Here is a 25,550-nt window from a genome sequence, read left to right as displayed (position 1 = left end):
TCAGACATCTTCATTATATAATATAGCTAAAACATCTATAGAGCAATTGATTTAAACAGCAGTGGAAATCAGGAACAGCAGTACTGAAAAGACTATGGAAGACTAAAATGCTATTTGTTTACATTCTGCAAAACCCAGCCTGGATCAGATAAACAGATGGATTCTTTCTGGATAGAAATATTGCACAAGATTCTGAAATTAAGCATAGAGGGTGGGAAGAGCAGCTATAAGCAACTGATGTTTTGCTTCCCATCACATTAAAATGACTTTCAGACCTTAAATAGAATAATTATATTTTTGTCCTTGGTGCACAATTAATAAAAACCAACTTCTGAGCAATGCCACACCCTTGTGATTAAACAGCATTTAAAAAAATATTTAGATAAAGTCTGAACAAATCAAACAAATATGTAGGCAGGAAATGCTGCTTGGAATGCACTCCCTTGCAATGTACTGTTAGACCCAGAAAGCAGCCTAACTTCAGAATTCAATCAAGCAAAATCTAGTATAATCTCATTACAGCCCTTGCAGTTAATGAAACCTTTTAAATCTCTGACATTTTGATTTTTAGAGCTGACAAAAGCAAAAATTACTTGGTTTATATAACACAAACATACAGAAAGATAAGACTCTAGCCTTCAGGTTATCCTAGCTATTTATCAAGCAATGCATAATATGAAAAGATTACTCTTCTGCTACTCACTATTGCTCCAGGATTTCAGTAAATATTTGATACTGATTTCAAAGAAGCCTGAATCCTGCTGGCTAGCCATGTCTGCTGCATACAAAGAGGCTTCTATAATTCTGAGCAGCTGAAGTGGCAGGTACTATGTATGTAGATGTGACTGTCACCAGTCAGTGATGTAAACGAGGGGTCAGAGGAGGAAATGAAGTCTCCGCAGATCCACTTCTTCCGTTCATGGTAGGTAAGCTCATTTAAAAAAAAATTGAAAAAGCTCAACAACAACAACAACAAAAACACACCATAAGATTTCTGTCCTTTGCTCTTCCTTCGGGGCTTGTACTTAATTCTATCTGAAGAGTATTTTATTCCCTCGCCCCCTCAGTACGTATTTTCATTTATTCCATTCTGCAACCGGGCAAATTTCTTCTGGTTGGTTAAGGCATATGCAGCACCACAGCACTTGTTCCACAAGCACAGTTAGAGTATCTTCCCGAAGGGCGTCTGAGCCGTGCTTTTAATAACGCGCAGTCTGCCTGTCTGAAGCTTTTTTCCCATCACAAGCTGTCAGCCCGAGCGTATGCACCTCCTCTCGAGAACCGAGTATCAACTTCAAGCCCCACTGAAACCGTCTCTTCTGCAGCTGCAGGAATCTCACACGTACTGCTTAGCTTTAGGGGGGAAAAAGCACCCTCTAATGAACATCCTCTGCTTGCTCTGGTCAGCTGCTCTCCTTCCGCCTGTTCCCAAGAAGAGCACGCTGAACTATACAGAACTGCATCATGCTGCGGTAAAGCTGAGCTGCACCCATATATCTGATTGCAGTGACGTTGGGAAGGAAAAGGCTCTCCCTCAGCCCAGTTGCACAAGAGAAGCACTTCCAGAGCACTAAACCCACGGCATTCAGACTGGCTGCTTCTGCTTTTCTTTCACTGCTACAGAAAAACGTGCTGTCATTTTTTCTTGACACTTTTTCTGCCCCCTCCCCTAACAAAGATGAGAGACAGCAAGCTGAATTCATAACGGCAAATAAGCCAGAGAGCGCACTGCTTTGTATTCACCTCTGAAAGAGCCCCAGAAAACTCAGTTTGATATCATTTTTATCTTGAATAATGGTTTCTAAAAAGGAACTGAACTCACATAAGAAAAATGAGGCAGAAGCAATTCACTGCTTGTTAATCTCTCTTTATTTTCTACAAAATACTTAATTGCTAGGTACAATTTCCATATTCCTAAGGTTTTATTTCACATAATCACACTACATCAGTATGCATATTTTAATGGTAATGAAGAAAAATAAGAATCAGTTTCCAAAATACTTTTTGTTTCATATATTCTTGGTATCACCCTTCCAGATATTATTTCCTGGGAATAACAGTACTTTTTTTTCTCACTTAGTGGAATAAATTTCCTGCAGCATTTCATAATTACAGTATCTGAGACAAAACAGAGCTTGTCTGCTGCTGATTCTTCTAAAAACTTTGTCAGCAATTGTATTCACACATTATTTTTAGTTTCAGTATGCAGAATATTTGATGTTTGGATTGGAAACTGAGGAATACAAGGGTCATTGAGACCAATCTCCTGTGGTTCTCACTGAAAATATGCTAAATGTCTTCTGTAAACATACCTCATCTAGAGATAAGGTTTTGTGTCCTCACTAATGAAAGGCTGTTGCAGAAACTCACTTTGTAAACCTCTTTCAGTTCCTAAATGAACTTCACTCAAAACCTGTTTACACCCTTTTACGGACATGAACAACCAGAAACGTTCAGAGTATCTCGGGTTTGATCTCACCAGCTATGTCAATGAAAGCTGATCAGCTCTTCCTCCCTGTGCTGTTAATTATCATCCCATTGCTGTCGCTGTGCATCCCCAATTTATACTGAGACCCTGCTGTCCCATTTGTACCTCTTCCCCTACCCCTACACTGACAAAGCCTCCTCATTGTGCCATCCTGTTTAGCCAGCACACTCCAGCTTTTTACAATTAAAGGTAAATTCAACACCAAAATAAGGGACGTTCCAAGATCTAGGACTGATGACTTCCCACCATCCCACTAACTGATTTTTCAGCAGAGACAATGCCAAGTAGGTTTTGAAGTCCTTATTCACCATCACAAATACTGCATTAACTCCTATGTTCAAGGATTTAAGTAACATTTTCCTCTGTGGTGTTATATCAAATGCTTTTCTGGGGATGACTGATATATTAATTTTATTGCAACTCTCTTATTGAGGTTAATTTGCAAGTAGTTGTATTTCCTAAATCCATATTCTATTTTACCCAATTTTGAATTAAATTCACACCTTTAAATATAATCTCCCACCAAATTTTGCTTCAGTCTTGAGTATCAAGCAGCCTCTCTGCTGATACAGATCATTCTCCCCCCATAAAACCTGTGGTTTATATTTACAGGGCAGAATCCCTCTTTTGATGCGCTCAACAAAAATTTCATTACCCAAGCTGCAACTTCATATGTCTGCTCTTCCTCGGAAATGAGTGAATGAATGGGAAGTTAGCAGGTTTTTGTAATGTGAATTTGAAGACATTTGAGGGTTTTTTCCACCTCACAATTGATTTTTTGTTCTGTTAGTATTACTCCTCCTACCTCTGTTCTTCTACAAGGCAAAATGAAAACTAAAGGCAAAAGCATTCACACAGTAGTGGTCAAATCTTATTCTTACTCCATCTCTCATCCTCACTGGATACTGGACTCTTCAAAATCAATGTTCTTGTTTCAAAGATGTAAAGGAGCAAGAATGCTTAACCACTTGGTTTTAATTCCTTCACATAGTCTTACTCAGCTCATCTTTTGTACTGCTGCTATCGGGAGAGTACCAGGTGACTTGGGTGACCCATTGGCCCCATGGAATGCTCCTGAGGGTCCCGTGTTTCCCTCACAGGCAGAATGAAAAGTTAAGGGTTTTGTTGGTTGGTTGGTCTTGGTGCTTTCAAGTTAAAGAAATCTCAGACATCCTGCACAGGCAGTTTTCTTAATTGTCACTGTCCAGTCCATTTTTATTTCTCAAGTTTGTATTTTCAAATCTGCAGATCTATCCTTGCTTATTCTGAATCAGCTTGTATGAACAGGATCCAGTAATGTTCCTGCCACCTGGTCTTCACCAGTTATCAGGTCTAAGCAGTCTAACAATAATTTCCTGACTTTGTGATCATTTGGTGAAGAAATAAATGGGCTATCTCATCCAAGGATACCTGGATTTGACTATCGTAGGTAGAGTTTGTGTCTGGGATGTTCAAGTATCACCTCATGCCTACTTGCACTTCCCTGTGGACTAACATTAAAAAGACTACAGCTACAGTCAGCTATCTGTCTAGGAGTGGCAGATCCCCAGCACCTTTTTACTGACTTTCTCCAAAGTGATATGGAGCCAAAGTAATTCTATTTCACATATAGTAGGTCTTTTTAAAGCATTCCACCACAACATTAACTGCTCTCACCACTTAGTATTCTTTCTGAAGAACGTGCCTACCTATTGTGTGCTTCCACTGACAGTATGATGTTGCACTAAAACACTGAAAAGCTTAAAGGATATATTAAGACAAAGCATATTAAAGAAAAATGCCACCACTCTTAGAGTCTGTCTTTTTGGCATCATATGAATGAGTTAATACAGAATGGTAGTTGTTAAGATTTATTTCAGATTTGATACTCCTCCATTATTGGTTCTGCTTTCAAAAGTATCACCCATAACATAAATGCCTCAGAATTTAACTATTGTTCTAACAGCTTCTTTAAAAGTATAATCAATTAAAATCTTACTAATTTCTAGCATTAGTCATAATTTTTTTTAAAAAAATTTAAATGCTAAATTAAATTTAAATATTTGCCAGCCTAAATTTGCAAGTAAGACATCCTCCATACATAATGATTTTACTCACATTTTGGAAACAGTCCTAAAACAGGAATAACACACTGAAATGGCAGAAACATAAGCACTCTATTTTAGTGTTCTGAACTTATTTTTGGGAGGCTCACAAGACTAAGAAATTTTGAAATTATATAGCTTCCTCTTTCATTCATGTTGACTTTGCAATATTCACAATTTAATTACATATTCCAGGCTGTGAAAGATAGACAGGCATGAGCATATGAAATCTGTCCGTGAAAGTAAATTGTCTGATGAGGGGTATTACAGACTTAGATATTTACAAGTACACTAGGCTTCTTTTTCATGTTATTACTACATGGGAATTGACTAACAATGTCGGAGGTTTTTTCCACCAAAAGAAACCATAGATTCAAAATGTAAGGCTTTTCATGTGCCTGCCATGATGAAGTACCTGCTGCTTACAATAAGCATTGTTTAAACTATGCACGTTTGTGTGTAACTCACACTCCACATTTGTGACACACAGAGCACCTTCTGTTCTCTCATTGTTTTCTGAGATCAGAGGAAACACATATCCAGGAACCTTGGTTACCTGGCTAATACCCTTCTCTGTCTGAACAAAGTCTGGAGCTGTGGAGTTTCCATGCCCCAGCTTTGGGAAAAAGAAGCTGGGAGATGCTGTTCATCAGCACGGTCAGAAGTGTTCTTGTGAGCAGAATTCTGCATGAACAGCTATTGTCACTGCAAAACATATGAAAAATAGATTTCCAAAGTTTTCACTCAGCAAAGGAACAAGAATAACAAAACCACATACTGCTGGAGGTATTCACAATATCTATCTTGAGGCATCCAGCTCAGATGCCTACACTGGGAGGTGAGTGCCTTCAGCATGACACAACAGTTCCAAAGAGTATCCGCAAAGAACACAATTATTTGTTCAAAGCAGCCTGTTTCTCCTCACTGTATACACATGATACTTAGGGTAACTACTTTTGTAAACTGGATTTTTAGATTCTTAATATTTAGTAGCATAGGTACCAATTTTGTTTACAGTTTTAGTGACTACTGTTTATTACAGTCATTCAGGCAGTTTAGTCCTCTATGTTTTCAAGCAATGCTTGCAGGAATCCTTAAAAAAGCACACGGAGATTTGAATATAGCACAGTCTTGCACAATCTTCTAGGGCTCATTTTAGCTTGGTATGAAAGGGCCTATGTGGATTTTGCAATCTTAACTCTTCAGAATCTGAGGCAAAATGCGAAGAGTAGCTGAAAGCCTCTAAGGGATGACAGCAGTAACAAAGCAAATATAGATTCAAATTTTGTCTTCCAAGAAGTGATGTGGACACAGATCTCAAAGCCAAAAGGAGCTGTGCTGAACTACTGAGATTTTAACATGCATTATTATTACTATTATTATTATTATTATTATTTTATATGGCTTCATATAGCTTTTACTCCTTATTTTGGGTCAAATACTATGTCCTTTTAGCCCAATAATACTATATGTTGACTTATACCCGTGTCTCTGATTTCCAGGGAATCAGATTGGATTCACACCGATACAGTTTGTATAAAAGTTTGGCTGTCTGGAGGTTTGCACCTCAGGAATAAGCAAGGGCTGCTTATTAGGGTCTTTGTGGTTTTGATACAGTCAAGTCCTCTTGGGTAAAATAAAGCAACCCTACAAAGAGTGATTCCCAGATTTATTTGACTTCAGTGCAGAACACACCTAACAGAGGAAAACAAAGAAGGATATTGTCATTGCCTGGGATAAGGCTGCATTGCATTCACAATTTAACATTCCCTTCTCTGGGAACCTCTTTCTGCTCTGCTCCTGAAAGACTGTGCTAGCTTTCAGATGGATACTGGTCATAGTTCAATGGTATTCCAGTGCCTAAATATAGGTGTCTAGCATGATTATAGATACCCTAAGCTATGGGAGCTATTCACAGAGACTGGCAGATATGACATAACACGTACATTAGATCCACAGCTTTACTAATGTCCTCTGCCGAAACAAAGATCAAAATTGTAGTATCTAAATCAATCAAATTTTTTGTACTACAATGTCTTGTATTTTAACAAGGTAAAACAAACATCTTGCTATGATCCAAATTAAAAGAACAGAGTGACAGAAAGTACTGCACAAAATAAGATTTCAGTAAGGAAATCTCATTTAATATTATAATCTTTAAATAAAGCAATAGAAATCCTTCTTAGTTTATGTCTCATTAGTTTTGCTGCACCATTTTGTTTTGCCTCCTGTTTGTAAGTGACTGTTCAGCTATTGCCACCTAGTGATAGGAAGCAAAACAGGCAGAAACAAGAGAACGGTAAATAATGCATAGGGAATGCGTGTTTACATCATAAACTGTGTCAAAATGGAAGACGGCAGCTCTGAAATGAAGCACGTTTGTATTTCTGCAGCAAGGACATCAGGCAATTTGGGTACAATTATATAAAATATTTAAATAGAAACCTATTAAATGGTATTGAATAGAATAAAATAACGTATTTTCACAGATATATTATAGATTCACACATTACCCAGCTCTCATCCTCAGCTTGTTTAGTGAATTCATTAGAAGGTTGTAAGGAGTTTGTGCCTTATCTATAAATAACAAATGATAACTAGGCATTTTGCAGAGGATTAATTGGTTAGTGTTGGAATTACGCCTTCAAGATTCATAGTACTATTATCCTTCCCTTGATTTTTCTTTGGAGCTGTCAAACTGACATGTCCTCTTAGGACTCTGTCATTCATCTCTGAGTTTCTCCCTAGCTGAACAGTGTCTGGAAGCATCAGCCAGCCAGGAACAAATTTTCTTTGCCCAGACTTACCATACGCATGCTAAAAACACACCATCCTATAACCCATTAGGAAATCTGCACCAATACCACTGGGGCACAGACTCAGGCAACACTGATGCAAGAAATATTGCTGTGCATGTCCAAATAGAGCCTGTGTCCCACAAACACAGCCCACAGGCATTATCAGGCATAAGGAATAACTTTTGAGCAGTATTTTCTTCCTGATTTTCACCGGAAGGTCCCAGGAACCATCCCTAAACAAGCTGTTTTCCATTACTGGAATCCTATAAATTTCTTCCCTTCTCAGTTTTGTTAACAAACTCTTATCTGTATTTTGGAGACAAGTTTATATATCATACTCTCCAAACATCCTAGCATGATGTGTCAGAACTTCCTCATAGCAGGAAATTTCCAAACTGCCACTGAAGGTGACTCTGATTTTGGGTGCTTGTTTCAGAGATGAGATGGTGTAGCTGAACCCCATCCACACACTCAAAGTATAATTTGTATTTGCTAATTTACTTGTAAGAGATTGGTACCAGTCTAGAACAGAGGGAACCCAGATTTTGTGGCTGTCCCTCTTTTTCTCAAGTTATTACACATATTTCCTCATGACACAACGCATAGACTGAACCCCCAAATACTGCAAAATTTAGGGCCGTATTAAGTCATAAACTCCCTTTCCTTCTGTCATGCAGATGTATGTCTTCTACCCTCCAGGAAACTCTGTGGGAGGGCAGAGAGGTGGAAGCCAGGAAGGGAAGGGCTGGAGCATGCCCATTGCTAGATATTCAGAGTCACAGAATGGTTGGGGTTGGATGGGACCTTTGAAGATTGACTATTCCAAACCCCTGCCACGGGCAGGGACACCTTCCATTACATGCTGTTGTTCAAAGCAACCTATTTGCTCCTACAGGGTCTCTAGGGATGGCTCACAATTACTGTATGTTACTGTAGCTGAGATCATAAGAGTTCTCGGCTTTGTTTCTCCTCATTCTTGTGCTCACAGACACACCCCGAGATTCCAAGCACAGCTCTCCCCCTGTTCTGCCACAGCCGTGGAGCTGGGCAAAACTCCCCTTTCCCTTTCCTCCTCAGGCATGTGAGAGGCAGCTGGCTGGGAACCTGCCGTGGGAAAGGAAAAGCTCCCACCTTTTCAGAGAGGTGCCCGAGATGTGACTGAAAGCACAGCAAGAGAGACAAAGAGGGGGGTGTACCCACTTGGAGTGGTGAGCTGATACCAAAACCAAGGCACCCCTGACCCAAATACAAACCGTATCACACACCCTACTTTTGTCTCCCCTGTAGAATAACAAGTTCAAAACATTCATTTTCCACAAGACACCTCCGTGTAACATGTTGCATGTGTATGATGTTTTCATTGATTATCTAATTAGGAGGTGGAATTTTCAGTGCAGTAGCTCTAATTTGTTCTCTAATACTAATCCATCCCCCAGACAGATCTTATCTCAATGTATGCACTTCCTGAGTGTGATTTTTAACAGAAATGTTTTCTTGAACTTCAAATACATTTACAGACATATTTTCTTTCTCTTAATTCTGCCAGACCAGTTCTTAAAGCTTTCCCTGACTTTAAATAAGATGGTCCAGTGACAGGCTACTTTCTTACTTGTTCTTTTTTTAAACTTTCCTTTCCATTCTCTCATTCTGTCTTTAATTATTAACACTTCTTCCTTTCTGACTGACCTATTTGGATACTCACACCTCAATGTTCACATTATTTGGTGGAAAGGTATCCTTCTGGTTATGTCCCTTTGCTCCACTAGAAACATCAACCTTAGAAAATAAGTCAATTTTTTACTTCTTTCATAAAATGAGAACAAAAGATGTTGGAAGGATTTCAACCAGCTTCCATCTACTATAGATCAAGATGAGATGGACATGGGATCAGATTGTACTACATTTGCTGCCTCTTACACCTTCCTATCAGGTATCAGGCTCTGCCTGCTGTCAGAGAGAGGGTCAGACCAGCCAGGCATCAGGTCAGAGCTGGCACACGTGGCCCTGTAATGCAAACACCTCCAGTCTCCTCAGGTGGGTCTTATGGGTACAGTGTCCACTCTGAATGATTCCAAAAAACCTCTTGCAACAGCTGCGTAAGAATTACGTGGCTGAAACAGGGAAACTGAGCACCATCAGATTTAGCTGGCCATAGCTTATCCTTCAAATGATGAAGTATCAAATTTGTATCGCTGCCACCAATCTTCCTTCCTTGACATGTACTTCCCAGACATGTACTGCCACAAACAAGACTGCACATCATTCAGAGCAGGACTCAGGCCCCCGCTGTGAGTGAAGTGCTTGGAATAGCTAGAGCCTGGCTCATTGCAGTATAACAGGTTTTTTCTCATTTTACTCAGAGCTGCTAATAGAAAGTTCAAGTTCAGGGAGCTCAGATCAGTGCTACCTCCAGTTAGACCAGGGACCTAATGACTAAGCTAGATAACATCTACAATTTTTAAAACTTTTTTGTTTCAAGGTGGGAAGAACAAATACTTCAAAAATCAGGACTGCCCAAGAAGTCATGCCAGGTGGTAGACCAAAAAATAAATTTTTCTTTCCCTGACTGTAGGTTATAAACAGGACATGCACATACACTTCTTAGCTCACTTGATACCTTTAATAATTAGGCTGTCACCATGCCCTTCACCCCTTTGAAAATATTTCTGAATATCCAAAGTAAACATAAATAGCTATCAGCAAAAATCTTCATGACTCAAGCCACTGGCTACTTTACAGCAACTTTACATAAGGGACTGCTGTGAAGTAGTCAGGAAAAATCAGGCCATATGATTTTACCATGAAATTTCTGTTTCTCACGGTTGCTTTTCCCTCACATTTCTCATTACATGCATACCCTTCAGTTACAACTTCTGCCTTAGAGCTCTCCTGTTATTATTCAAAATTATTTTCTCCATTCTTTCAAGAATTGCTGTCAGCAAACCATTTCAATCCTAATCAGTTGTCGAAGGGAATATGTCTTGTTTTATGTAGTTTTGAATTCACTTTCCACATAACCCTCCTAGGCAAACACTGGTGAGACACAACATCTGGAGTTTACCATGTAACACCCTTAACTTGCACAACAGTGTGTTTAGATGCTGGCTAGATAGGAGACAACAATTTGGTTAAAAAAAAAATCTCACTGATCTTACATAAGAACACTTGTTCTGACTTGCAAAAAATTTTTTTTTTTTTCCCATTGGAACATTATCTGTAAGTATGTATTGTTTCATCTTTTGGAGTAATCTGTGCCAGGAGAGATCTCAATTTCAGAGAGAGAGCCTTTCTTTGCTGCTTTTTTTTCCCCCTGAACATAGTACTTTTTAACTGATGAGCACTTGTTCGAGGGCTCTCCCCTGCTGTGGTGAAGGTTTTGCAACAGCAACACTTCGATCTGGGCACAGGCAATAGAAGAGCTCCAGCATCCTCCAACTTGCTGCTGTTCTACAGAAGCACAAGTGTCCTCACAGTGGCCAAGTTAAATATACATGCAGTCTTTGTCACTGGGTCTTTTATATCCTTCAGAGTCCATCCCTTCCTGCCAAACGAAAAATGTCTTGGTTCTCCCAGAGATATGAGGTCTAACAGAGCTGCCTGCTTATGTTGGAAAAAGGTAAATTTTTTCTTCCTGTTTAAGAGGGTTATGTTACTCAAGGTTTCTTGCATGCTACATTTGAATGGAAACTGCAATTTAGTGATAGAATGTAATGTACAAAACAAAATATACAATCTGCTTTTTATTAACTAAAAGAAAAAAGAAAGTACTTTAGGCTTAGTACGCACGGAAGAAAGCACAAAAAGATGTCACATTTTAAACTGAACAGTTTCCTAGAAAAGGCAGTAGTAATTATAGTTGCTTTAACTACACTTAAAATGATTAATGATTTTGAGTCACCAGAGCCTAGATTTTCAAAGGCATTTAGCTTCTGAAACATCTAACAGTTGCTTTGTATATTATTGTCTAATCTGGTTAAGTATCAAACTCCCAAATACTTGTTTGTCTACTGCATCATTAAAGGCTTTGAAAATCTAAACTCAAATTTTTAAAACTTATTAAAATTAGCAGATCTTATTGTCTCCCCTTTTTTTTTTTTTTTTGCCAGATCAGAAGAGGAAAATAGTTCTTTCTTTTTCATCTCTGGTTTGGCTTCTCAGCTGTGAAGTGAGATCTAAAATATAGGATATATAATTGAAAACAATCCACTGAGACAGAATACTTTTATTTGAATATGATGCTTAGATCTGGAAAAAATCCAGTTAACTTTTATAGCAACCTTATTCAAAAGGGAATGGTGATCATAAAAAAATAACTGGGATTCACCTGCTTTGAAATCTTCCAGTGTAGCTGCAGGCAGTGCTGGGTGTGGAACTGGAGCTCATGCTCAGTCGGGTACCGGTGCTCAGTGACACCAAATCCTCCGGACTCACACTGAGCTGCAATGCACAAACCTTGCCTGAACTCTTCCACAGATCAAGGGAGGTCATTGCTAGCTACTGACTAATTCAGTTAACTAAAAACATAGCATCAGCACAGGCAGAACCCTTTATAAAATGGAAACTTCTCCAAGAACAGGATACTTCTCCCCCATCTGATAATAAGACAGATTTCACCCAAAGTGTGTTTTCTTGTTTGATTAAGCTAACCTGAGATTGTGCTACTGTTGAAAAAGCTGTGAAATTCTTCCATCCTCTCCCTGTCCCTCATAATTTCCATCAGGTCTCCTTGTGCTAGCACTAGTTAGGAACAGAAGTTTGATTTGAGGAGTGGGTGTGTCTTGGGGGCTACAGTATTACCTTCATTACCTTCAGTTATGAATGTGGCCATGAGTATCCCCACAGGTCAATGCAATGGAGCCTGATAGGTGTTCAGGTGGGGGAAAGAAGCAAAGGAAAATAATGCTTCTATATTTAAAAAAAACCCCAACCTGTTAAAAAAATCAGAGCTTTTCACAGGGATTATGTGGTTAAACAGCTTTCCCAACTGCTCATATGCATTTACAGACACCCGTAAGAGGCAATGCATTTTATGGTAAGAAAATTCTTCCAAGCCACTTTTCTGGCTGAGCTCTTATTAAACTTTGGCTGTTGCAGGAATAGATACATTTTAGCTCTAATTGCAAGAAGCATGGTCAGAAAATGAGCTTGAAGATTTAAAAAGCTGGAATGTACAGTGATGATCAGTCCTTATAGGATGATAAATCTGTTAAAGTTACTGCATCTGTTCCTTCTAGACCTCTACTGTGAGAAGGGAGCAATGCTAATGCTCATGGAAGTTCCTACCACTATTCCTTATGCAAGTATCAGGAGTGGAGGAAAGCCAGGGAGCTTAGAAAAGAAAGGTGTCTGCAACTCCTGCAACAATGGGCCTTGCTTATAGGCAACACACAATGAAGTAGGCCTATAGGATTGCTTGACAGTTTCACCATTTCTCTTCCACAAAAAGAATAAAAAAAGCAGAGTCTATTTTCTGGAACTATTTCATGAGAAAGGTTGTCAATGAACAGAATAATCAGGAAATGCCTAAACAATTATAATAATCTTGGAAAGTAGAGTAGGAGAATTGGTAAGATTTTCAGTAATACAGAGTGAACGAAAGTACTTGTGGAAGTAGTAGGGGAAATACTGAAGAAAACTGTGTTAAAATTTTATTAACTTGACTTTTCCTTTCATTGAGCTTCATGAGATTCCTGTTAAACAGTACTGGCTCCAGTATCAACCCCTGGGCTATGCTGTTAGTGACTGACCTCCTGTGAGCCTTCATGCTGTTAATCAGAACCCAGTCAGCCTGGCAGCTCAGCCTTCAGCTCACCTCACTGTTCATTCATCAAGTTTGTATTTCATCATTTTGTCTATGATGATGTTCAAGGAGATACTGTCGAAAGCCTTTCTAAAGTTGAAACAAACAGTATCCTTTGATCTTCCACCATCCACCAAGCTGGCTATCCATTGTTTTAGAAGGCTATTGAGTTCGTAAAGCATGATTTCCCCTTCATACAAACATGCTGACTGCTCCCGAACACCTACTTTTCTTATGTTTGGAAATGGATTATAGGATTATTTGCCCCATCACTTTCCCAGGGATTATGGTGAGGATTACCAGCCAGCAGCTCCCAGATCCTTCTTCTTGCCCCTCCTGGAGAGAGGAGTCACTTTTGGTCTCTTCCAGTCCTCAGGAACCTCCCCCAGCAGCCATGAGCTTTCAAAGACTGTCAGGACTGGCTGGACCATGATGCCAGCCAGCTTCCTCAGCACTTGTGCTTGCATCCTGTCAGGTCCCATGGATGCCCAGCTTGTTTCAAATGTTCCCTAACCTGTTATCCCTGTACCAAGGGTAAAGCCTTAGTTCAGGCCTTCCCACTCGTCTCTGGGTCCTGGGATTCCTGAAGATGTCCTGAAGGTAAAGACTGAGGCAAAGGCAGCACTGGCTACTTGGGCCTTCTCCATCTCTATCACCATCATTCTCCTTGCTGATGAGTGAAGTTTACAAAGTCACTGAGACCTCTTTTAGGATGGGCTTTCAAGTGGGAAGAATAAAAATATTACAATAGATTATGCAGAAGTATTCTTAACCCTGAAACCAGATAAAGGACGAACTGTGACACTACTCTTGCTTACGAGTCCAACAACATTTAGTATGACAAATCTAAACTTGAATTACATTATTACTAGCTTCTAAAGAGAGAACTGCTGATTTTCTAGTTCCAGAACAGATTTAAAATTGGACTTGTACACATATGTTTTGTTTATCCTCAATTCACTGGGCAGAAAATTACATTTCAGACCCTGAAATTCCATCTTGTGAGCTTAATTTAGTCTCTGGTATTCTGCTTTTCTTGTCATCCTTCTTTCACCCTGGCATCTTTCTGTAATAGCAAAACCTCTGCTGCAGATTAGACTTTTTACTTTGGAACAGAGCCTCAGCAACTAGTGGAAATTTAATACTTGAGTGATTCTCTATAGACGAGTCAGTAACTGTCCATGATAAATCTAAACAAGTCTTATCAGAAGTACTTTATTGTGACTCACTGAGCAAACTGGTGCTGAGTTTTAATGACCTCTGTGGTAATTAAAGTTACGTTCTGCTGGACAGACTGGTGATTCAACTGTGTAGGACTGTGAATGCCATGCCTTCATTAGCACCTGGGGCTGTTCTCTTGCCACGAGGCCAAGTGCCATGAAGCAGCCTACAAGGGTACAGCAAAACATTATCTAAATGCTGGTGGCAACATCCAGTTCTCTCTCGATTCCTCAGCTCTTGCCAACTTCTGAACTGGGTCTGAGAATTGCCAGGAGAGTTATCCAGGCAAAATACAGAAGAAATGGAGCAACTTTGCTGGAGAGAGATTTCTCTGACTTGCATAAGAACAACAGGAGAGGATGGGCCAGCAAGAGACTGACTACTTCAAAGATCCTAAACAAAGTAGGAAATACAGGACAAATGAGATTACAGTTAGAAAGATGGCACTTGTGAACTGTCCCTCTCCTTACCAAAACACAGACTTAAGATTGTGCTTAATAATTAGTGGGCCAGCCTTATATTGTTTGCAGCATAAATTACCCCAGAAAAGGCTTACTCTGATAGCAGATAATTCACAACAAATTGATCTTACAGATACCGTATAGACACTCAATCTCTAACATGTCCTGCAACTAAAGCATGTTGCCATTACAGCCAACATGAAACAGTAACTCCAAAGCCACAGAGCAAAATCCCACAGAAAGTCACATCAATACCCTCCGGGAGTTCTAAAACAACTAAATAAGTAAAAGCCCACTACACAACAGGTCCTTATAAGAGGAGCCATGGGATTGTGTCACACACAACATACATTGCATAACTACAGACATTTTTTTCCTTGAAACAGAAATATATTCCAGTAATAGATGGAAAAGATTTCTTATTTTAATAAATTTTAAGTACAACTTAAAATATGATTAAAAAACATGAACAGACATTTGTTGGGTCTTTGAGATTGCATCTAAATATAATACTGCATTTTAGCTTTGCCTAGCAGCTACACATTAGTATACCCAGTGCAAAGGAATTTAAATTGATATCATATTGTGAAATACTCTGCAAATTCAATTTCCCAAAAACCCCAAATATAACAAAGAATGTCCTGAGCTATTCATGTCAGGTTCCTAATCTGAGATTCAGCCCCCAAAATTCATAAAAAAACACATTCCAAAATAACTGCTCTTAATTAAAAACACTTAAGAAAATTAATATGAGAGCTACGTTCCGTACAAAACCCTAAGTATATGAACTCAGCATCGATCTGCTTACAGCTGGTTTACCAGAAGTACCATAAGGATTTCATCCATAAGGGTATCTTTTCTCATGAGACGCAGTAAAAAAAAAAAATCTTCCAACTCACTTTAGTTGTGTTCTAAGATTTTTCATTAGGTAGTCTTTTGTAACTATGATGAATTCTACTTTCTACACCAATCTTCAGGCACAACAGTCTAGAACTTAGATTAATAAAATACTGACTTTTTAAAATACTTCTTGAAATTAAGCAAGTATTTTCAGAAAATCCTAAACTTTTTGTTGTTGTAGTTCAACTTCAGTAAGACACTAAGACAGCAAAAAAAAAAAAAAATTAAGAAAGCAATGCAATTTTTTATTTCAGAGATGCCAAGATTATCAGGTGACTTAACTTGGATACAGTATGCTCCAATTAAATGTGTAAATGTGTAAAGTATAAATAGCTGAAAATTAGTTACCTGCCAAATGCACCCAATAAGTGTACAAAAGTCTCCAAAATTAAACAAACACTAGAGAAGAAATATATTTTGAGTGATTTGTATGAAATCCACAGACCCATCAGAGTCCCAAGAGAATTTCAATGTCATTATCTACACTCGCTTATGTGAAGATTGCTCCTCAGGAGAGGAACAAAATATCAGCCAGAAGGCAAATCAAAGCCATTATGACAACCTTTAAGTCTAATTCTTTTAAAACACTTTACTTGGTTGATAAGCTTTTCATTACTGCAGATGCACTACTGTAAGACTTTAAAAATATTGTCTGTCTTCCATGCATTAAAATATGTATTTTACAACTTCATGAAAAAAATGATTGTCAATCTGTCCAATCCATTAGCACAAAAATGTATCTCTATGGGCCAAAGATGGGCATATTTTTACAGTGATTGCACCATTCACAGTGCATCTCAAATAGGATAAAAAGAATAAAAAGTTCTATTGCCTCTTGATGGCCAAAGAAAGATTTACTTGGAAATAATGTCAACAAACCCTCATGGATTTACTGCACATGAAATGCAGTTAAGGCTACTACCATTTGATAGAAAGAGTGACTGACTTGTTCTTAAATATTTTTAAATATTTTTGTCTCTTTCCTATTTTGCTAACATTTCTTAGGACTGACTTCCATTTAAAAATATTTTAAAATATGTTTTATAATGGTATACTTTTTTTGAGATACAACCAGTGTTGAATATTAGTTCAATGGTTCATGAAAACCATGTAAACATACAAAAATCCCAAAACTGTTATATTTCCCAGAATATGAACATTCGGCACAAGTTTAAAGATTTTCCTCTACACTTTAATCATTTTCCCCTAGAAAGGACATAGGAGAGAGCCAAAGGGTGAAACTGGCAAACTAAACCAGATTCTTCTTTCCCATGCTGTTTCTAAGGCAGCAGACACAGATATCTGTGCTGAAATCAGGATGCAAGGGCTGTAATTGCTTCACAAGGTCTTTCAGCACATTGAAGTCTACAAATCCTCAGACATTTAAGATTTGAGGTATATTACTGTGTAATACAATTGGGTTCATTCACTTGAACACTGGAATCTTTGCTTTCAAGAGGAAACATCTATAACTGATGGTGGCAATTTAAATCTAGGAGACAACTAAACAGTTTTTAAAACAAACGAACAATAAATCAAACCACAAAATTCCAAGCCATAATAGCAAAAGAAGCCTTCCTTATCTTAACTTCACCTTCCTCCCTACCTTGTCTCTCATTTCCATGTTCAAGTTACTCTCCAATGGACATAGAGAACCTGATTTAAGTCCCAAATATAACTTAAAAATGAGGCAGCATTTTCATCACATGCTTACAAGAACATTTGGAAATCATTCGCTCCACTCCATAAAATGCCAATGAACCCAAGAAGAAAACGAGTCTGACAACATGCTTCTATTACATCAGACTTCATGCAGAATCCAGAGCTTTTCTCTGAATCATCAAACCATCCTTCCAGAAGAAAATGTTACTTTCATAGAAATATGCAAGAACTAAAATGCTGAAGAGTGTATTAAGTTATATATACATATATATATATATATATATATATGTATGAGGCCACAAAAATACAGGTCAGATCAAAGCAAGATGTTATCAATAACATAATTTCTGTTAATAAAGCAGTGGCCACTCACCCAAATCAATGGGTAGACACACAATCAGCAATGCACCAAAGGCCTATCATAAGGCTCAATAAACACAGTCACACAGAACTAATGCCAGTTTACAATATGAACAGCAAATAACAAAAAATGCTACCCCTCCCTCCTCCCCCATTTTCAGACAGAAGGCCTTGGTAATAGTATTAATGGGAAACCAAGCCAATTTTTTCAAGTCAGGAAGGGAAGAGAAAAACTTTGGGACAAGTCAGACTTGCCTTCCTTTCTACTGGATGGTACTTGTAAAATGCAGCACCAACACAGGCCAATCTCCCAAATGTCAGTAGGGGTACCATAAGTGAACAGCAATTATCATATGCAGATCACAAGCATACATTATTGCCATGCAGAGAGGAGATAGGATATCCAAATCTTCACTAAATTAAAATACTGAACACAGATCATTATTACTCATTTGAATCAAGACACATACTGTACCCATGACTTTAAGCATCCTTATTAAAAGTAATTAGATTTTGGCAAGTCTTTCCCAATTAACAGAGCCAGTCAAAAGTAAAAAGTAAGTCATACATACTGGCTGTCTTAGCTGCACGACTCATATAGTTTATTCATGTCACTGTTAAACAACTTTTAAGAATTTTAAGAATTCTTCTTATATATAGAACCCTTTCTTTCTTGCATTATTTTTCATTATTATAATTTACATGCAAATATGGCATCAAATCAACTTACTTATTTTAGAAAGTGATTTTGCTAGACTGTATGCTGGTCTGCACTCCAGAAATGTTTTGAGAGAGTACCTCAAGACTTCTAACTGCGACAATATTTTCACTGGAAAAAAAAAAAAAGCAGTGAATTTGTTACAAAATACTAGCTATTCTGCTGTAAAATCACAGACTAGCAACCTGCATTCTTACTTTGAGTAGCTCTGTAAAGTGCTTTTAAGCAGTGGCCCTCTCGTTACATTAACTCACAGCAACACCACACTGCTTTTACCAAAGTAGAGATCACGTCTTGTTCCACGGAATTCACAGAGCTTATTTTGGCTGGGAAGACAACACCTGAGGCACAGGCATACAGCCATGAAATGGAGGTGTGCCTGGTCCTGGGAGAGGCAGAAAACCCCAAGTATTTTTCTCACCTTCCATTCTTCAAAACTGACACATCAGTGAACAAGCATCATTCAACAATAATACAGACTACCAACATATGCAAGTGAAGAAGGAGAAGGGAAAAAAGCTTACAAGATACTAATAACAGTACTAGAAGTGGATTTTCAATGGTACTTAGTTAAACAAACATCCCTAGCTCACAATACGAATGGCTTCCATTATATTTTTTAGCACTTTGACCTTTGCGATTTCTGTCTCATTCTATTTTCTACAGACAATTTACATTCCCAGCCAAAATCTCATGTCTTTGCCATGCATAAAGAGAAAAACAATATCAGCAACCTTCTTTCAAAAAGACATAGGAGTAAAAATTCACCCTTCACTTCCCTAGATTAAAAAAATACAGACTCATTTTCTTCAGGCTGCTGTGCTTTTGAACATAAGTCAGCACACACATTTAATGATGTTTAGCTAATCCATTTTAATTTTATGCTGCTTCAGTTAGTTTAATTTACTTTTCCTTGGTAGCTCTGTCAAGAAGACATGGTCTCCTAAGGTCCCTTCGTTGCCCACTCTGTCTTTATACAATTCTTTCTTCTCTCTTTAACAAGTGAGGGGCTTATCTCCAGGTTAAGACAAGACACCGTTCATTCTTGCATGGTCCTACCAGAGTGAGGTTCAGTCACAGCCATGAGTGTGCTGAACTGAGAGCATATCAGCAGATCTGTACAAACTCCACTAATTAAGGTGATGAACCTCTCTATGGAAAATAAATGGCCCTATAATGTTGATTATGCTCCCTTGTGCCTGAGTAATTTTTTTTTTTTAAAGCATAACCATGAAACAGTTAAAAACTAAAATTTATATATCAGCAGTTGATATTAACCACATCCTAAAGTATATAGCAGCTCTAAACATTTCTGATTTAAAGAACAAGAGGAAATCAAGTGCTTTGTAAAAGCAGGAAAAAGTATCTCTGTGCAGTGCATCCCTTGGGCAATGCCCTGGTTTCTCAGCACACAGTTTCTGTCTTCCCCGTGCCATATGAGGATGAACACGATAACCCAATGATACTACTAGTGGATAGTCCTGCCTAGGCATACATGAATGACTAACTTCATGATGGCAGGGCAGACAACTCACTTTTCTCAGGTTTCAGCTTTCATTTTTAAGGAGTGAGCTTCTAGCTATCACGGTTAAGAAAAAATTGTTACATGCAAGACCCCTCCCTGAGTTTGCACCAAGACAGCAACAAGAGTCCCTGTGGATGGACTGACATATTTCCTTGCAGCTAGATCCCTTGGTGTGTCACTATTCACTACTGTATTACCAAAGCTCTGTAAGATAGAATAAAAGAAAACAACAAGTCCATGACTTCAGACTAAATTGCAACAGCGTCCTAAACGCAAGACAGCGTAATGGTGTTATAAAAGACTTAGAAGACATACAGCAATTAGAAGAATGTGGATGAGTCAAAATTATACAGATTTAAAATACTTATATTAATAGATGACTAGGCTGAAACAAGTAGGAATTGCCACATTCTTAAAATTCTTCATTCATCCAGAAGACTGCAGAGCACGTATGTCTATTTATTTGTATTTAATATCAAGTGCTCAAGGTCAGCTTGGACCTGACCTGACATAGTGGAACATGTCCTTGCCCACAGTAAGGTGGCTGTACTACATGGATTTTAGAAGCCCCTTCCAACCCAGACCATTCCCTGATTCTATGATACAGCTCTGTTTCCATTCTAACCTACATTTACGTGAAATACAATGGTCTAGAGGATTTCAAGTGTACTTCGGTAACCTGTTTTCAAAAGCAAATCAAGTAAAGCTTCTCCCATGTATACTGCTGACCTACCAAATGAAAGGCTACACCCATCTTTCCATCATGCTCCATCAATTGCTTATAGGAATCAATTTGCATTACCTTTGAGTTAAGTACCCTTGAGTGTACAGTAACACATCTGCAGTGGATTTCATAAGCATAATGGCAGTGTTCCAGACACACAGACTGCATTAAAGTGCTCATGTCTGACACAGCGCAAAGAATGGAGTACTACTGCTAATGTGGTCATTTGGGAGGGTGAAAAAAGAACAGAGAGAAAGAACTGCACTAAAAAAAATCACAGAATAAAGGTAAAATCTGGGTAAGCACAACTGAGTATGGGTTTTGAAGACCAAACACAAGGCTAGTATTTAACATGTTTTTTCCTAACAAAAATGTTGATGTACAGGAAAAAAACTGAAAAGTTACAGGAGAAAAAACCCCACAGACACAGAGTAATTAAGGAGCAGAAAAGTTAAGTAAAACATAAAAAGTGGCAACGGAGATACAGATAAGATACAAGTCAGGTAAGATACAGAGGGTCTATCCTGTCCAAAATAATGCGATTTGAGAGTCACCAACAGACCATATCACCTTAGGAAGAGCCAGTTCAGGCACTGGGAAGCCCAGGAGCCTTGGGCATGTCTGAGTCACCTGACTTGAGATCTGGAAAGGCCTTTTTGCATTTTTTTAAGCTAGAGAAGTAGAATAGGAAGGAGGAAAAAAGCTTTATTTCCTGAGGCGCTGAAATATTTCAACTACTTTAACCAAAGTACAATAGAGGATCTCAATCCCACACAAACAATGCAGCCCTGTGTTAGCTTTTAACATTGTACACCAATTCCTTCACCAGTGTTTCAGCTCTTGAGAAGGTACCTGTGTAAGCATAGCTATCACTAAGGAATATAAAGTTAATATTTAAATAATTTTACATACTTCACAACTCTTCAAAGATCTGTATGATTGTACTAATTCCCCTAGAAATGTGAAAATTCTAATTTTCATTTGGAAAGGGAGATACGTTAATTTAAAGACGTTTTGTTTCTACAAAGGATTTAACTTCTTCTGATTGCCTCACAGAAACACATTTTCAGTTTCAGCAGGGATGAGCTGGTATTGATTTTTCTCCCCTAGAACCTTTTAAGTCCTCCTCATAAAGATGACCTGATTGTTTTCCAACAAATCCTCTGTCCTCATAATAATCTGTTGCCTATTTTTAGGCACATTTAAAATAATTTAAAAGCATAACACAACAAAATATTCCAGACTTGCCATTAGCTTGACTGAAATCCACTCACACCTTGTTCTTACTTCTTAACAACTAGAGAGTTAAATTAAATTATTAACTCCTGACATTACAGGCTCCAGTTCAAACCAGGAATTTAAAACATGCATTTGATTATTTAGTGATGTTAAATTTCTGGCTACACACACAAAAAAATCTGCTAGACTGAAGAACTCCCCAAACCGCTCTCCTCCAGAAAAGCAATGAGATACAGCACTAGAGCAGCAAGAGAGATTCTTACACTGCAGCTGTTGACTGTATTACTTATAAGTGGGGTTAAGCAAAATGCAGTTTAAAGCTCTGGAGAAACAACTGGCTTTCCTTAAATGCTAAGTGTTAAAAAAATCCCCTCAAGCAAGCAACATGAAATCAAAAACATGAAGACTCTCTTTTTGGTTCCATCATTTTAACTCTAATGGCTGACATAATTTAACAAAAATAGTACTTGATTAAATCTATCTATGAAAACTGTCTTACGTTTTAAAACAGAATAAGTTCTGACTGTAATCAGCTGCTGAATCCTTCAATTACCAAAAAGGTTAAAAGATACTGCACTAACATACTATTGAAATAGCATTTCTTACCTGAAAATACTGAAGGTCTTTTCTTAGTGTGCCTTGGGTGTATAGGGTCTATATTCCTAATATTTTTTTGAAATTTTCCTTTAAAATCATTTTCTAGCAGGATGTCTGGCGGCAGGCTTCTCCGTCTTGTTGATTTGTAACGAGTCTGATGGGGATTAAGTTTACTCTTAGTCCTGGAGTAAAAGCTGCTGTCATCCAGTGCCATCATGGAGCACCAGGTGTTAAAGCCACCCCAGCACAAAGCCAGCCCCAACACCCAGAAGTATCAGGACTAGTGGTTACAGACCGAGCAATCTCGGATGTTCTCATGCTCAAGCCACTCGTTGGGGAAGTTGAGCAGGTTGATAGGCGTGTGCTGGGACAGGTGTAGAGTTACTGCATCGCCCCTCCTTGCATCAGTGAAACAGCACAAGGAGGAGGCAGCCTGAAATAACTCATTTGAAAGTTTTGAGGTAATTAGGAAGTTCAGCAAACCTGAGCTCAGCAGCACAACTTCTGCAAAGCGGAAAATACAATTTAATATGAGGCACTGTCTAGGGCTAGTACGGTTTATATTATACCCACAGCATTTCTCAGATCAGTTCATTAATAGTTCATTAACTTGGCAAGTTAAACAGGTGCTATTTAACCTTACAAAAAGTAAATAGTGTGAGAGAAAACCAAGCAAACCAAAACACAAAAAACCCAACCCAGAAACAAACAAAAATAACACACACAAACCAAACAAACAGTGACAAAACAACAACCAACCAACCAACCGAACTCCACATGCCTGGGATCTGTCTGGGGAAAGGCACAACCTTTTGGCCTGTTTGGGTTTTTAGTCCTGTCGTTTCACAAAATTACATTTTGAAGATTGATAAACAGTCCAAATCACAAAGGGTTTTATGGCCACAGCTATCAGTTTGGGGTTTCTTTTCTCAAGTAGTTATGATGTTATTTCCTACTGAAGAAATCAAAGATGTGATGGTGTGACTAATTTCTCTCTCTATGTAACTGCTGACTAGTAAAAGTAAGACATTTAAATACACGTATGACAAAGATGGTCTGTAAATTCTCCATTTCATTAAAACTCCAGGTACTTTTCTTGTTTTGTTCCAGTTATCCCAATGAAATCTTTTGAGCCCCCCAAGAATGTGATCTTCCTTTCTCAAATGTTCAGAAAGAAGGAAAGACAAATTGAAATATTTTCTATGAACCTGCCGATTTTCTTATTGAATTCTATCATAAATGAGGCAAAATGAATTATTAAATTAAAACTAACAAATCTTCTGATTACATGCATTTTGCTGTTAAAAACCAGCACTTTACATGGTAAAGTGAATAAGCAGAGTGGTGATTCAAAGGGAGAGTATATAATGTTTCAATTACGGATACCTAAGGAAACCTGAAGACAGAAATTGATTTCTCCAATTTTTTTAAAAACACTTAAACCACATATGCCTTAATTATTTCCCTAAAGATAGGGCACACTGTACGATTGGTGCAATGATCACAAAGTTGGCTGTACCTAATATAGTTTTTGTGTGAAATTCACTACAGCCTTTATTATTGCTGACAAAAAGTAAATGGTTCATCTATATGCTTTTGGAAGGGAAGAGGGGAAATTATATATATATATGTATATATATATATATAAATATAAAGTGTGTGGATTTTTAAGTATTATATTGTGTTAGAAATGCAGAAGGATGCAAATAGTCTGCTAGATTCTGTCTTGCTCCTCTGGGAATTATACTACATTGGGCTGAAAGTTGAAATTATGAATGGAAAGATCCAATCTTAAATACACTGGACTCAGAAATCGTACCCTGCATTCAGAACAAACTGATCATTTAAACCAAATGAACATTAAATGCAGATAGCAAACAGACTATTTCTGATCTTGCTGAGTATTCTAGGCATCATGAGCTCTTTTTACATGTGGAAATAAGCTTTTCAAAATTCCACTGGATTCCAGAAGAGGTTAGGTGGTGAGAATTAGGTTATAACCAAAGGGGATAAATTGTGTGTCCAATTGTTCAGTTACATTTAAAAAATTTCTCTACACACTGGTCATAATCATCAGAGACCAAAATACTTAATTCATGTCCTTCAAACATGTAGCATCTGTGGATCTCATCCTGTTTTTCCCAATTAATTAAAAAATCCACAAAAAATAGGTCCAAGAAGTTTTCCTTGCTTCCCCTTCTCTTCCAACTCCATTTGTTTTTGCAGCTTTGACTGAAACAGCATAAAAATACTCAGTCCATTCCTAATAGCCCAACTAAACCAAAGTAAATTCATCAAATGCTTTTCAAAACAACAGAAAATGCTTAAATCTGAGCAAATAAATATATTTGAACTAGGTGTGACTGAGAAATAAAAAATGCAGGAATTAACTTTTGAGGAGCAGTAAACTGAAATTTGATAGAAGCTTTAATAAAATTTCAGTATCTCCAGTAAGTGATCTAAGTGTCAGGGTACAGGATATTCTGAAAACAGCTCTTAACTTTTCCCGCTTAAAAAATTCCAACACGTATAAATAATTAAATATTCATTAGAAGAGTGACTTGAAAGTGAGTGTCCCATTTTCTCACTGAGTGATATAATTGCTGCACCATACAATCTTACCTCTCCAGCCCAATGAATATTCATGCCAAGTGCAACATTTCCAACAGGAGAAATTGCTGCTGGGACACTCAAATGTGCATAGTGGTGATACTCTTTCAGATGGGGATATCTGCCAAGCACACAAACCCCTGATCCACCAAGAGTACACAGGAATCTAAGAGTAGTTTAATCCTGAGGGGCTTTCAAACTGCCTTTCACAGGATCTGCTTTAGAACACTTTCTTGAAAATTCATTCAGAACTGAAAATCAAGACAGGCAAATAGAATTCTGGTGGTGTCTGAAAGTTGTTTAGAATGAGATGCCTAAGTGTCATTGTAGTAGCTGAGCTCCATTATCTATCCTGTCAAAGGT

General features: G+C 38.0%; 1 protein-coding gene across 9 annotated transcripts in view; it reads right to left on the bottom strand.

Annotated features, from left to right (window-relative positions):
- The window catches only part of FRY (FRY microtubule binding protein), a 198,884-nt gene that overhangs the window by 160,519 nt on the left and 12,815 nt on the right, over positions 1 to 25,550 (bottom strand). For 5 of the 9 annotated variants that reach the window (XM_010400296.4, XM_010400300.4, XM_010400298.4 and 2 more), the window contains exon 1: positions 704 to 1,524. The exons of 1 other annotated variant lie outside the window; for it this stretch is intronic. In XM_010400296.4, coding sequence (XP_010398598.3) covers positions 704 to 773 — 70 coding nt within the window. In that variant the 5' untranslated portion in view covers positions 774 to 1,524. Of the gene's footprint in view, positions 1 to 703; positions 1,525 to 18,504; positions 18,595 to 25,550 lie in introns of those variants that run through there. 3 more of the 9 variants (XM_039566159.1, XM_039566166.1, XM_010400304.4) reach the window with 3 other exon arrangements.

Source organism: Corvus cornix, chromosome 1 (assembly GCF_000738735.6).
Source record: "Corvus cornix cornix isolate S_Up_H32 chromosome 1, ASM73873v5, whole genome shotgun sequence".
Taxonomy (NCBI): Eukaryota; Metazoa; Chordata; class Aves; order Passeriformes; family Corvidae; genus Corvus; species Corvus cornix.
This window is presented reverse-complemented; position numbering and strand designations above follow the sequence as displayed.